At 44.6% G+C, this 15544-nt stretch overlaps 1 protein-coding gene and 2 long non-coding RNA genes across 4 annotated transcripts in view; all 3 read right to left on the bottom strand.

The window, feature by feature from the left end:
* Window positions 1–907, bottom strand: part of LOC308484449 (uncharacterized protein) — a 54693-nt gene extending 53786 nt beyond the window's left edge. The window contains exon 1 of the mRNA XM_081019414.1: window positions 844–907. Within this exon, the coding sequence (XP_080875540.1) occupies window positions 844–892 (49 nt within the window). The 5' untranslated portion in view covers window positions 893–907. The remainder of the gene's footprint in view (window positions 1–843) is intronic.
* Window positions 908–3037: 2130 nt separating this feature from the next.
* On the bottom strand, window positions 3038–6940 carry LOC308482350. The gene is made up of 3 exons (XR_013989242.1): window positions 6376–6940; window positions 4949–5313; window positions 3038–3867 (listed from the first exon to the last, which is right to left on the bottom strand). It is a non-coding gene; the product is annotated as an uncharacterized lncRNA (long non-coding RNA).
* Window positions 6941–8151: 1211 nt separating this feature from the next.
* LOC308484578 lies at window positions 8152–14285 on the bottom strand. 2 transcript variants are annotated; one of them, XR_013990005.1, is made up of 4 exons: window positions 14173–14285; window positions 11471–11581; window positions 9559–9689; window positions 8152–8783 (listed from the first exon to the last, which is right to left on the bottom strand). It is a non-coding gene; the product is annotated as an uncharacterized lncRNA (long non-coding RNA). The 2 variants fall into 2 exon arrangements; XR_013990004.1 differs by having other exon boundaries at window positions 8152–9689.
* Between the last annotated feature and the right edge of the window lie 1259 nt (window positions 14286–15544).

The raw sequence follows: 15544 nt of genomic DNA, 5'->3' as shown, positions 1-15544 counted from the left end.
AGCTTTATGGTGATTCATGCATCCCCACACCAAAGCAATGGCATCTCCTTCCCCCATTGCAACACAATCTACCTTACCCTTCCCTGTTGACCAGATAATTGACTGTGTGATTCCCCCTTCTTTGCTGCACTAGTCAGATGGGCATTAAGTTGTACAGTGCAATTTCAGAAGTCAGAGTATGAGGGCAATGGGGAGAAAGGTACACCAGGAAAGCCTTCCCCATCCACCTTCATCACAATCGAATGTGTGCTCATCTGCCCCGCCAAACACCTGCTTGGCCAACTGAGGGAAGCACAGTTACCGAAACAGGACAAAGGGTCAATCCGCAGGTATGTGACACAGACAACCGATTGCAGCTGACATGAGGTCCATAAGCCATGAATTGCTCACTTGTGCTGGAAGTAATGGGCAGGTGGCCCAGTCTCATGAGAAGTGTAACAAGCCCAAAAAGAGCAACCACATCAGCACAGGAAGCACTATAAAATCAAGCACTAACAGGCAGTGCCGTTGCTGGGAGGGAAGACTAGCCAAGTTCTTTGCCCTTGGTGAAGCCTCCAGAGGCTGCATTGCGGCTCTCAGCCTCGGTGTGTATGTGTGTGCAAATGCATGTGCGGTGTGTGTGCAAAACTGGGTGTTTGACCTGGGTGAAATAAAGCCTAGTTTCGCCCCTGCTACCAGAGATTACTTTCTATTTTGATTCCCAGATGCTCTTGGTCTTATCCAATCTTTTCAGCATATTTTTTTTCCTTCAATGATCCTATCTCAGTCTCTCTAGCTTAGTCCACTCCACATCCCCTCCCAGGTAGTGAAAAGAAGAATCCAGGATTTCAGCTTCCTACTCACCTGGGAGAAACAGGGCCAGGAGAAGGCAGATACTGAGGAAAGCCTTCATAGCGCTGAAGAGATCAAAAGCTTAGGAAGACTCAGAACAAGCCAGCAGGTGACTTGTGGAGGAAGAGGCTGATGTGGGGAAACTTATAGGCCAAAGCGGAGAGGTCTGGGAGTAGAGGTGGGAAGAACTGGTCCAGTGAGGGGCGGGAAATGATGAAATTAGAAATTGCATAGAATGTTTTCTTGGAACACAAATTTCAGTGCTGAAATTAATAAAATGTGTTTTTTTTAGAATGGCATGATCTTCTGCCAACTGCCTTTTCAATTAATTAACAACTCTTCAATTAAGAAACGATCGTTCTCCTTTGGATGTAATTTCACCAAATGACCTTCCAGTCCTTCTCCACCCCAATTTCCCCACAATGTCTGAGGAAAGTCTCTAGAGTCAGCCAACTTGGCACGTTCAGTTTTGTAATATACAATCATTTTACAGAATGTATCCTGCAAAACAAAACAGCTGCATTTTTTAAAACCCCACAAATTAAAAGCTGCTTGAGAATGTTTTAAACAAATTAGAAACTTGGAGCAGGGAAACAATAGCAGAACCGCCCCCCCCCCCCGGCCGCCGCCAAGCCCTGCCCAAGGAGTTCATTCACATGAGTCTGGTTCCACCTCATAGGTCAGCTGGTAATGGCCTTACAAAGGGAACAGACCCTGCATTCCTCACCACAGTCAAAGGTCCAGTCCTCACTGGAGCAGGAGTCTTTATAGCTGGAGTGCAAGGGCCTGGGCCCTGCCCTGTAGGCCAGATGGTGAAGGCCTTGCAAGGGGCAGGCCCTTCAGTCCTCACCACAGCTGATGGTAAGTGACCAGTCAAGTGACAATCAAGTGAGATGCAGAAGGCTTTACACAGTCAACCATTTTGTTCCAGACATAACATGAAGAGAACAACCAATATGGTTTTGTAGTAAATTCCCTCCACTTAGGTCTGGAACTGAACCGGTGGTACACAGCTTGAATTGTTCCAAGAAAGGCTAGTGCTTCAGGCATGCATTCAGTGGCATCATTTGCACATCAGTTGAGTGTTTGACAACCGCAAGCTGAAGCACTGTTTCTGTATTTTTGCTTGTGCGCTGCTGTATTTTCCAGCCATATTTGCCCATTATCATAGGCTTGAGTTCCTCACAGAAAGGAATAGTATCTTTCAGCGGGACTTCATTGCTGCCTCTCTGGATTGGCTGGGAGAAGTAGGCAGGAGCATATTGGCAGAAGAGGAAGCAGACGGAAGAAGAAGTGCCATGGTATTTTATGTAGTATTACACAAAAATGTAAAATCTAATCTTCACACAATATATGCAAACATTTTCCGATGTCCATGTAAATTTCTGGCTCCACTCCTTTGGCTCCCTGTTTCCTGTTTGACCCCAAGCACAGCTATAATATACCACCTGCTATCCCTTCCCCTGAGGAGAGCCTTTGGAGAGGCTTGCAGGGGTTGCTTTTGGCCCCCAAGCCAAATGTCCTCCACCCTTGGTGGTCATAGTCCTCCAATCTTCTCTGGCTTGTGGCTTCCCTTTTTCAGCCAAAAGAGCAGTTTGGTAATTTTAGACCAAACTATGAAACCACATTTCTTCAATAAGTGCACTATGATTCCACTCTTATTCAGAAGGTAAATTGGCTGAGCAGCATTTTGAGGAAATATTGGCTGATGTTAGATTTCCCATGAACCTCAACTGGCAGAGTTGAAATGAACCGGCTGAACCCGGCCCTGTTCTCACAATGGCCAACCAGATGCCTGTGCAAAGTTTCAAAGCAGGAATTGACAGCAAACCATTCTCCCCACTTGCGATTGTTTTGTATATTGTTTAATTCTATTGATATTTAATTGTTGTTCATACTTCTCCTTCTTTTCCTTTTTTAAAAATGGTTATTATTCTTACCTGTAAACCATCTTGAGGCCCATCAGGGAAAAGACAGAATAAAATAAATAAATTGTTACGAGGTGGGGTTTTTTTTGGGGGGGGTTGGAGGGGGGCGGACAAAAGGGGTCCTAAGATGTATGCCAGACCCATCTATTCCCTGGATCCAGTAAGTGTTAAAAGTTAGTCCATTGGCAGAATAGTCAAACCATGTTCCTGGTGAGCTGATGGGGTATTAAGGGGCTTTGTGCAAAACAGAAAATGGGTGGGGGGCCCTCCTTCAAGAAACAAAGCCAGAGGTGAGAGCAGAGTTTTGCAGTGACGTGAGACAGATGTTAAGGCAGCAAGCTGGAAGAAGACAGAGAGATAAAGCAACTTTGGTGTCTGTCACGGTGTCCCATTGTGCCAGCAGCATTTAGTCATGCTGGCCACATGACCCAGAAAGCTGTCTGAAGACAAATGCTGGCTCCTGCGGCCTGAAGCAAGATGAGCGCTGCACCCCACAGTCACTGTTGACTGGCCTTAACTATCCAGGGGTCCTTTCACTTTTACCTTTTACCTGTGTCAGAGACAAAGGCATGATGACTATGGACCACATGTTTTCCTAGGATTCCTAGGACTTTAAGGCATGAGGTTGAAATCCCTTGTTGGAACACTTGTCTCCCCCTCACAATCAGTTTCATACCACTGACAGTGAAATCTGGCAAAATGCTTGAGGTTCCAGAAACCTAATCCAATTTTGCTGCTGAGCTATGAAATCTAGCGTAACCTGTGAGGCCTCATTTCCACAGGGTGGTGAAACTGAGGCTGGCACAATTAGGAGGGACGTGTCCTTGGAGTTCTTGGGAGGGGAAAGAGATTTAATTTGCTTTCAACACTGCTTCAAATTCTGGTATGGTGCTATTAGAATTCTAGCAATTTGTGACACTGTTCTGAACCTGTTGTTCCTGGGTGCTGGCAAAGTGCTCCTTGTCGTGGCCTATACTTTCCTCCAACTAAGCCTCTTCATGCTTCCCTGTATGGCCCACTGCTCTTCCCGACTCTTCAGCTTTCTAGAATGATTAATACACTCCTGATCACCTGCCTCCTCTTGGTCCAGCTTCCTCCAGGAAACAACCTTAGAAGAATAGACATGTTATGGGTATCAAAGTCCATAGTATCTGGTTTTAAGAACACTGAAATACAACTGAGAACTTTATCAGATCATAATCTGATATTTACTATTACCAAAGGCCAACCAAATACCACTTTGAGATGGAAGCTGAATGACAGCTTGTTAGAAAGTCTGGAATAATGCAAAAGAGATTTAATGTTTGACTGACTTCTTTGAGTTAAATATAGGGAAATGTACAGATTTAAATACAGTATGGCATACTGGGAAGGTGATTATTAAAGGCTCCTTCAAACAGCAAAATGCTTATCAAAAAAGGTGAAAGATCAAAAGACATATTAAATGTGGGAGTCATAAAGCCACGGCAAAGGCTTGTAATATTGCAGGGTGCCCCCTGACCTCGGCTGACCAGCACTCTGAGCTTTACAATGTATTGGAATGTATTAACCTTAAATGCAGTTGTGTTTCCTCTGGGCAGTGATGACCCTATATGGTGTTGGGGGCAACAAAAGCCTTGACCGGATGAGGTAACGTGAGACATTGGCAAACGGCCATGCGGCTGGAGAGAGACAAAGGATAATAAAAGAAGCTGCAGGAGGAGAGGGAAGTTCGAAAGGAGCTGCTCATACCATCATGAAAATATGGCTGGCTCTCTGTGTCTTGATTTTATGCTAAACTTCGCCATTTGTAACGGCTGGCTCCGACAATTAAAAGAAATAGCAAACTGTGAAAACTCTTTAATTGACAAGCCTGGTGATAATAAAATGTTACAAACTATTAGACTGTCATTGTTATTAAACCCATAGCTGTCAACTTTTCCCTTTTCTTGCGAGGAATCCTATTCGGAATAAGGGAATCTCCCTTTTAAAAAGGGAAAATTTGATAGCCATGATTAAACAAAGAGTTGGAAAAAAGTTAAAATGTTTGAAGCAGAAGCACTTGAAATTTGACACTTCTATAATGATGTCAACTCCTGTCCAAGACAGCAGGCATCTTTCTAGTTCTGGGAATGTTTTAGGCAGAGAGATGAGACTGTTCATAATATACTTTTCTATTTGCTTTTGAAATGGATACTTGCTTTTCCTACATTCAGTGCAAAGATGGATCTAGGGGAGCACGACTGGTGCGGTTGCATCAGGTGTGGAGATTCTGGAGTCGCTGCAGCAGATGCTGCAACTATGACATGCAACGAAAGGTGAGAGATGGGTGGGGGGTAGATTTTGGTGCACAGGGTGCCACTGAAATTTGAGGTGCCAAAGTTAACCACTGTCAAGTTTGATCATGATTACTCCTCTCTCCTTCCAAATTCGCTTCCCCATATGTCTGTTTCTTTCTGTTTTCCATTCTCATGTTCTGCATGTGCCCCTTCATCCAAATACTGTACATGATTATCCAGATCAACAGCTCCTTGTTTGGAGATGAGGTTTTCCACAGGATTATCTTGCTGCAATCCTACAGGTAAGTAAAAAATAAAACAAAATGAAGCTTCACTTAATCCAAATTGAAAGAGAGTTTGTTGACCCCTTTTTTTTCATTTTCCCCTTCTTGTCTTTTCTTGTTCCTGATCTGTGATACAATTTGGAAGCTTGATTTATAAATTAATGGATTTTTTATATATCTTCAGAAAGGGAGAGAGGAAAACAAGACAAAAAATATTATATACTAATAGAAGTTGCAGCAGCAGTGGTAGTAGGCTGGTGGTAGGCGGGGGCACGTTGGCCAAGTGAGAAGGGGGCAGGGGAAGAATTGTTGTGGCATTTTATACAAGCATTCCCCCTTATGCACGATCGACAAGCACGACTGCATATGCTCACAGTGCCAGAAAATAAGTACATGAACAAATAGAATACCAGGAAATGATGGGAGAAAGCAGGAGAGTCCTCGTGGCTTGGGAAGAGACCCTCCCAGGAACCCGAAGTAGATTTCAATGAGGGTGGATGAAGCCCCAAAGACAGTGGAGGTGCAGTGGGGCTTTGTTTAGGCTGCTCAGCCTCCCTTCCTAGCAGGTGATGCACATGGTATTGCAGAAGTTCCTGCTGCTTTCCCGCACATCCTCCTATCTCCAGGCACCCCAGAGCTTCAGCTCCAGATATTTTGGTCTGATCTGAAGAGAGAGCGTGAGTGCGGGGAATTCCTGTGTAAGCTTACACAAAATGGAAATGCTAGTCTTCACACAATATATGATAATAAATATCTGACTCCTCCCCTTTGGCTCTATGGTCCTTTTTTGACCACAGGCGTATGATGTACCACCTGCAACCCCCTCTCCTGAGCTCTGTGGAAAGGCATGCAGGGGCAAGCCCATTATATGTCAACAGACTGAACAGTGTCTTTGGGGGGAAATCACAGGCCTAGTCCACATATACACTCACCTTTTATCATCTCTAGTTCTTTGGTTGTCCAGCACTCAGTGACTCAGCTGAATGCATGATACATGCATCCGTAGATACACCAAGGACCAAATGGTGGACCCAAACACCCAATTTTAATTAGACAGAAAAGACTTATACTCACTTAAATAGAGCACATAATGCTCAAAGCAAAAGCCATTGTTAATCTTGCATTGCAACATGTAAGAGTCATAATAGCCACAAAATAGATTTGTCACTTCTGTGAGGAGAGATGAAGAAACATTCAGTGGCACTGCAAAGTTGCTCATTCCATGAGAAATAGCATCTACATTCACTGTTAGAAATATGACCATAATCTCAACCTTTGTTGGATGTAATCCAGCAAACTAAATATGAGCAGCTTTCATCTTCTCAGGATCTACTTGCAATAGTGGGCCACGTGAGATGAAAGCATCCAAAACTCTCAATAATGCTCACAAAGTCTGTAGAACTCTGTGATGTCATACATTTGTAACAGTTAAGTCAGGTGATATAGCAGTGGCCCTTATGAACTGTCTTCTGTGTGAGAGCAGCAGAAGTGGTGTGCTGCTATCTGCCTCAGTTAGTCTGTCTGTAAGAGTATTTATGTTACAAAAAATAAATTTATTATGTATTTGACAAAAGTAACATGTACCTGCATTGTGGGACACGGATGGCGATGTGGGTTAAACCACAGAGCTTAGGACTTGCCTATCAGAAGGTCGGCGGTTTGAATCCCCACAACGGGGTGAGCTCCCGTTGCTTGGTCCCTGCTCCTGCCAACCTAGCAGTTCAAAAGCAAGTAGATAAATAGGTACCAATGGGAAGGTAAACGACATTGCCGTGTGCTGCTCTGGTTCGCCAGAAGCGGCTTAGTCATGCTGGCCACATGACCCAGAAGCTGTACCCCGGCTCCCTTGGCCAATAAAGCAAGATGATCGCTGCAACCCCGGAGTCAGTCACGACTGGACCTAATGGTCAGGGCCCCTTTACCTTTACCTTTACCTATACCTGCATTGTATTTTTTAATCTGCAAGTGCAAGCACACTAAGTAAAAGTTATTTCTTATTTAAAGCATTTGGTGCCATTTTTATAGGAGGGAAAGGGGAACTACGGTAATTAAAGGGTCAAATGACCTGGGCTCCCTTCCGCATAATTATGTAAGGTCTAATTCCCACAGGACAGGGGCTGCATGCACACACACAAGCACACAAACTTCTGCATCTCACATAAACAAATATACTCAGAAACTGACAGATGCACAGCCTTCTTCCCATTCACGATCACATATGCACACACTCCTACCCTCTTGGACACACCAAGATGGGAAGCACCCCGAGATCCCATCATAACTTCCTCCTTCCCACCAATCGGATAGACAGCGAGGTGCAGAATGGAACTTTGGAAGTCCTGTCATATAGCAATCTTATTGGTTTTCAGGATCCACATCAGTGGATCTTCCCTGCACCAATCAGATGAGCATTAAGGTGCACAGTGCGATTTCAGAAATCCCACCACACACTTCTGCACACAGCCCACATTATCAGTCCTGGTAAGTGCACTACCACCAGCCTAGAGCATGACCAAACACCTGCTTGCCCTCTGAAGGAAGAACAGTTACCGACACAGGACATGGTGTGAATATGCAGGTATGAGACATAGGCAACCTGTAGCAACTGCCATGGGCTACAGATTGCTCACTTGTGCAGGAAGTAATGGGCAGGTGCCCCAGTCTCATGAGCAGTGTATCAAGCCCAGACAGGGTAACCACAGCAGGAGAAGAAGCACTATAAAATCAAGCACTTACCAGGCAGTGTCGTTGCTTGAGGGGGTGGGACTAGCCAGGTTCTTTGCCCTTTGTGAAGCCTCCAAGGGGGCACCATGTGGCTCTCAGCCTCTCTCTCTCTCTCTCTCTCTCTCTCTCTCTCTCTCTCTCTCTCTGTGTGTGTGTGTGTGCACGTGCAAATGAATGTGGTTTGTGTGTGTCAAATCCTTTTGGTCTCATCCAATCTTTTCAGCTTCTTTTCTCTTCAATGAACCTATCTCAGTCTTCCTAGCTTAGTCCACTCCACATCCCCTCCCAGATAGGGGGGAAAAAGCTATCCAGGATTTCAGATTCCTATTCACCTGGGAGAAACAGGGCCAGGAGAAGGCAGGTACTGAGGAAAGCCTTCATAGCACTGAAGAGATCAAAAACTTAGGAAGATTCAGAACAAGCCAGCAGGTGACTTGTGGAAGATAAGGCTGATGTGGGGGAACTTATAGGCCAAAGCGGAGAGGCCTGGGAGTAGAGTTGGGGAGAACTGGTCCAGTGAGGGGTGGGCAATGATGAAATTAGAAATTGTATAGAATATTTTATTGGAACACAAAGTTCAGTATTGAAATTAATGAAATGTGTTTTTGGATTGACATGATCTTCTACCAACTGCATCTTCCATTCCATGTCATAAGCAGGGCTAAGAAACAACTGGTATTGTTCTCCTTTTGATATAATTTCACCAAGTGACCTTCCACATTCATTTTTGTAATATTCAATCATTCGAAGAATGTATCCTGCAAAACATATTTGGGAGGCTAATTCAGTGAGGATGAATCATATTTTTGTTTTGTTATCTTCATGGCACTCACATATGCTTGCCATGATAAAAGATTTTTTCTACCTGGGTTTCACTATAACCAGCAAGCTCTCCATCAGCGCTGAACTGGACAAGCATGTTGGCAAGGCAGCTACAACAATTGCTCACCTCTCCAACAGGATGTGGGAAAATATGATACTTATGACCAATATCAAGTTGAAGGTCTGCTATGCTCACATGTTGAGCCCGTTGCTATATGAAAGTAAGTTACAAGCAACTTACAGCTACCAGGAGACACACCTCAATTTTTTGGCCTTGTGCATCTCCAGGTGGAGAGGCAGGGCATCTGAGATTATTATTTTCAGGGGTATACAATTTATTTTGGGCTGTCTCCCTTCTCCAGTAGTCGTTATGTTTTTATGCACTATGGTTCTATGCCACGAGCTGTCGGCTTTAAGGTAGAAAGGTTGTGAAAGATGGGAGAGGGATAGCGTGGAAGGCTCTGCTAATCTTCTGCATTTATGGATTTCTGCTCATACTATAATATATATACCCTAATAAAGATAAATAAATTTAAATAAATTGGCAACTGTCTGTCTCAGAAGACAATGAAAGAGTGTGCCTTCAGGGGTGAAGTCAAGCCACTGGAGAGTTACAACGCTTGCTGTGGATGTAGAGACCGATAAGGGAGAGAAATGTTTTGTTGCTGCTGGGTCAGTTCAAGGTGTCTGGTTGTGGTGATGCAGGTATACCATGGTGTTCCTTCTTTCTGTGGTCATCCCAGTGGTCATTCCTCCTCTGGTCACTGCTGTGGATACATGTCCTGACTGATCGTCTCCAGGCCCAGAGATCAGAGATAAGAAAGCCCATTTGATTTGAACATCTACAATACAGATAAGGAGAAAGAATTCACGCTGAAACCTCTTTTTATATTGCAGAGTTTGGATTTGATATCCCGCTTTATCACTCTCAAAGCGGCTAACATTCTCCTTTCCCTTCCTCCCCCACAACAAGCACTCTGTGAGGTGAGTGGGGCTGAGAGACTTCAAAGAAGTGTGACTAGCCCAAGGTCACCCAGCAGCTGCAGGTGGAGGAGCGGAGACACGAAGCCGGTTCCCCAGATTAGGGGGCTATCGCTCTTAACCACTACATAATCATACAACAGTAGTATTAGTAAGATGATAGATATAGATAGATAGATGATAGATAGATAGATAGATAGATAGATAGATAGATAGATAGATAGACAGATATACTGCAGACATCCAATTTACTTTAGAAAAACAACTTTTCTGGCCTTTTTTGTGAAATCTTTTAAATCATAGCATGAAAACTAATTGTTCTGGCAATGGTGGGTGCAATACCTAGCCTGGCCAAATCCACAAGATGTTTCTGAGACATTAAGACCATAAATAATTCTTAATTAGCTGAAGTTTGCGAAATGACCTGTCTACAGAAGCTAATGTTCCTTCAATGGTTATTAGTAGTCTTAATCTAACACAAATGTTTGGAAACAGGTCACAAAGTCTGCACACTGTTGCCAAGTTTAACAATTCTAATGGCTTTAGCTGAGCGTTTACAAAATTTGCTTGATGTACAGAGGATGTGTGTTTGAATCCAATACCGTGACTAAGGGAGAAAGAAGACCCTTTTGGGGTGCTAATGCTGTGAACCTCTCTGTCGTAGGCTCAGTATAGATTGTATACTGGCCCCTGCTGGAATAACTTACATTTCTGAGAGAAATGGAAAGAGGGAGTACCTGACCAACATCATGGGGTAATACTCCCATTGGATTGCACCTGGGGAATGCTGTGGCCCCTTGCCCCCACATGGGCGTATGAACAGAAGCATCTGCTCTGGATCCACAGTCTCCATGTCGTTTACAAATTAAAACTATATGAATGTGTATTGTATGTGTGTAAGATATGTATTATACGTTATAGTCACAACAGAAATGAATAGACAAGGAGTTGTACATAGTAATGGGTGAGTTGTGTTGCAGTACTGCAATGTCAATGTTTGTCACTGCTGCTTCTCCTGTGTGTACCGCATCTTGTGATTGATTTTGTGGGGTGGAGCTTACCTGGGCCTACTTAACATTTTATTCAAGTTGACACCCCTGTGCTTGTACACACACACACACACACACACACACACAACTGAGAAACTACAATAAATTAAAAAGCAATTTTATACATATCTACAATGCATTGCAATAAATCAGTAAAATTCTTGGGGTGATAGTTTTTTCTTCTTCCTGGGTTTTACCATAACCACTAAGTTCTCCATCAATGGGTAAGTGTATCGGCAAACCAGCTACAGCAACGGCTTGCCTCTCTAGAAGGGTGTGGGAGAATGTGATATTTACATCCAATACCAAGGTGAAAGTCTACTAGCCTTGCACATTGTGCATGCTGCTTTACTAATGTGTGGTGGGCAATTGACACCCACCAAGAGCCACACCTCAATGCCTTCCACATGTGCTGTGTCAGGGAGATTTTTGGGCATCACACACACACACACACACACACACACACACACATACAAAACTGAGAAACTACAATAAATTAAAAAACAATTTTATACATGTGTACAATGCATTGCAATAAATCAATAAAATGCCAAACGACCAATTTTACTTAGACAGAAAAACCTTATACTCACCTAAAAAGACATTGGTGTAACGAATAAAGCAAATGCCTTTGGCAATACTGCAGCCCATCTCAACAGGGTTTCCAAGGTCAAAAGCACTGTGACAGAAGAGAGTTGCCACTCCTGTGAGGGGAGAGGAGGAAACAGTGCCACTCCATTGAGCAGCTCATTCTTTGAGAAATGGCATCAACATTCACAGTAGAAATAAGGCCATGATCTCAGCCTTTGTTGGATGCAGTCCCCCAAACCAGACATGTCATACATGTGAGGCAGTTATGTCAGGTGGTACAGCAGTGGCACTTATTAATCGTCTTTTGTGTGAGAGCAGCTGAACTGTTTGCTCAGAGATAGTCAGTCTGTAACAGTACTTATCTTAGACACAAATGTATGCAAAATGTATTTAAACTTTAAAAGAGAGTGCCTTGAACAGTTTTTACAGAAGGGAAAGAGGATCTGATTAAAGGGTCAAACACCTGGGTTCACTTCCGCATAACTCTGTAAGGTCTAATTCCCGCAGGACAGGGGCTGCATACACACACACACACACACACACACACACACTTCTCCCATCTCTCTCACACAAATAAACTCAGAAATTGACAGATACACAGCCTTATTCCCATTCACAATCACATATGCACTCACACACACACACTTCTCCCACCTCAACATACTGAGATTGGAAGAAACCTGACATCCCATCATATTTCCCCCTTCCACATAAATGAGTTGGGCAGCGAGGTACAGAATGGGATTTTGGAAGTCCCATCATATAGCAGTCTTGTTGGTTTTCAAGATCCACAAACATTGATGGATTGAAAGATGCATGTAAATATACACACCTCCCTCTTCTATCTCCCCCATCCTTGTTGCCCAGATATCTGGCTGTGTGGTTCTTAATTCTTCCCAATCAGATGGGAATTGAACTACACAGTGCGATTTCAGAAGTGCATCACATACTTCCACACAAAGCCCACATTATTGGTGATGGTAAGTGTGCTCCCATCAGCCCTACAAATAGCTGTTGGGTTGATCAGGAGAGCATGAGGGCTATGGGGAGAAAGGTGGACCAGGAAAGGCTTCCACCTTGCTTACAATGAAAATTGTGCTCATCAGCCTTGGGAAACAGCTCCTTGGCCAGCTGAGGGAAGCACAATTACCAACACAGGACAAGAAGTCAATCCACAGGTACGGGACATAAGCAACCTGTTGTGGCTGGCATGAGGCCCATAGGCCACAGGTTGCTCAGCTGTGATGAAAGTAATAGGCAGGTGGCCCAGTCTCATGAGAAGTATATCAAGCCCAAACAGGGTAGCCCGATCAGCACAGGAATCACTAGAAGTGTTGACCCTGAAAGAGATCCATTTCTGTTTTCATCGACCCATTTCTCATATCCCATTTGGTGTCACCAGTCTTGATCTCAGGAAGCCAAAGTCTGAATGAACTCTAAATGAAAGTCCACCTTCCCAGTATGTTCACACTCCTGCTTCAACAACATCTACACTGCCTTTGTCATGTCCAAAGAACGGAAGATGGCAGTATTCCCAAGGGCCTGCATCCATAGCAGTCACCAAAGGAGGAACAACAGCTGGAAGGAGCGCAGAGAGAAGTTGTATAGTTATTCAACTCCTTTTGATACTCCTTTTCTGAAGCTTTTACAACTCTACAATATCTTCTATGAGGTGAGACAACTGTACACAATATTCCTGATATTGTCACACCATAGACTTGCATAGTAGCATCATGATATTGGAAGTTTTATTCGAAGGTAGAAAATATATCTACAAATAAGAATCAGAATTCACACTATTGCAGTGATAGATGTTTTTCTCCCTCTCTCATAATAAATAACTCAGGGACACCCAATGAAGCTAAATACAGAATAATTCAGGACAAAGGAAGCAGACACGGAGCAATGGATCCAAACTACAAGAAAGAAGATTCCACCTAAACATTAGGAAGAACTTCCTGACAGTAAGAGCTGTTCGACAGTGGAATTTGCTGCCAAGGAGTGTGGTGGAGTCTCCTTCTTTGGAGGTCTTTAAGCAGAGGCTTGACAACCATATGTCAGGAGTGCTCTGATGGTGTTTCCTGCTTGGCAGGGGGTTGGACTCGATGGCCCTTGTGGTCTCTTCCAACTCTATGATTCTATGATTCTTTTTCAAAAAGTGTGTAGTTAAGCTATGAGTTTCATCCCCGCAAGATGTAGTGATGGCTACCAAGTGATGTGGCTTTGTCTAGGCATACTAGTCACAATGGCTAAGTTTTACTCCCAGACTGTGGGTGCCCAGTGGCATGCATGTGCATTGTGACATCACATCACGTCATGTGCGTGCTGCTAGGCCTCCGCCGGCTGCCACTGCTCTCAGGTGCCCCAGCATCAAATGGGCCTCTGTTGGAACCCACTTCCACAGTGGCAGGGCTGAGGCATTGGAGTGTGGGTTCCAACGGCTCTATGGAGATGGCACGAGGCCTCCACCAAGGCCATTCACTGCCACAGATTCCTGTCAAAAGTCTACTGGCAGGGCGTTCCACCTGGCAGGGCCTGTCACACGAAAAGCTTGATCTGACTTGGAGGCTAATCCTCAGGGGTGTAGGGAGAATTGTTCCACCAGAGGATCTCACTGCTTAAGGTGGAGCATAAGGGATTGTGCTGTCCTCAATGTACTTTGGGCTCACATTGCTCAGGAATCTGTAAAAATAAACACAAGTACCCTGAATGTGGCCTGGCAGCAACTTGGCAACCAGTGCAACTGGCTCATCCACAGAGCCACATGATGCCAGTAGCCTGCTGCTTATGAGCCCTCTGGCCCAGGGTGTCAACATGGGCCCCAGATTATGGATGTCCAATGGCACCTGCAACATAACGTGATGTCATGACATTGTGACATCATAATGTCACATGACATTGGTGCCACCGCAGAGCTGCTTCTGGGGCCTCACGAGACCTCCGATGCAACCTCAGGTTTATACCTGAAACCTCATTTGGAGGCCTGTTAGGGCCTCAAACATCACTTCCGAGGCTTCGCAGGGGCTCAGATGGGCCTTGCAAGGCCTTGGACGTGTCCTCAGAGATTGTGTCAGAGCCCTTTGGTGGGGGTGTTGAGAGTTAACTAGCTGCAGCTTCCAAGCCTGATGCAAGGGCAGCCCCACTGCATGTTGCAGTAACCAAGTCTTGAAGTTACCACTTCAAGGGAGTGGGCATCCAGAGGGGAAAGTTTTGGCTATCCTACCCACCACTGCACCCAATGTGCTTTGACTATACATGATATTGGCTTTAGGCAAGCTTACCGTTCTCTGATCTTTCTAAACACTGGGCTAGGAAGGGCATATCAGACGTATGCCCCCAAATCCAGAGTGAATGCAATCCTTCCCAATACTTACCAGGAGGATCTGTACATGGCAAAAGTTTGCAGGCTAGGATGAAGGCATCAAACACTGGCAAAGCCGTTATCTCTTCTTCTTCTTTGCTGTACAGACACTTCAGGTTGTGTGTTTTTGGGTTGCGCACCGCACCAAACCAGGAAGTACCAGAATGGGTTACTTTTGGGCTTCAGTGCTCACGCATGCGCAGAACCACTAAATTGTGCTTTGCACATGCGCAAAAGCACCGAATCGCTGCGAACGTGCCTCCCGCATGGATCACATTCACAACCCAAGCGTCCACTGTATTGGCAATTCTGCTTCTACCATTCCGCGGAGATTCTAAATATCTGCCCTGGCCTGGTATTATTTAAAAATATTCTGCTGGGGAAGGAAGACGTACCTGGGATTGTCATCAGTTGTTGTGACGGTATCAGGACTTTAGAGGGCCCTAAATTCGGGGATTCCTTCCCCATGGAAGTGCATCTGGCACCTCTTTACGCTGCCTTTTGACATGTGAGGAGTATATTTTTAGCACCCATCTTATTTCTAGTGCACTCATCAGGAATCTGCAATCACTAATCCAGACCTGGGATGGGGTGTGAGGTTGGGTTCAACCACCAGGTTTGGTGCTATCCATTGCTGTGATGGGGACTTGAGCTGGATCCTGAATTGCAGAACTCAGGAGATACCGCTCAGGTGACAAAACCTGGCATGACCCCA

Source organism: Podarcis pityusensis (genome assembly GCF_964106645.2).
Source record: "Podarcis pityusensis genome assembly, chromosome: 8".
NCBI lineage: Eukaryota > Metazoa > Chordata > Lepidosauria > Squamata > Lacertidae > Podarcis > Podarcis pityusensis.
Note: the sequence above shows the minus strand (reverse complement) of the source record. Positions and strands in the feature narration are given on the sequence as shown.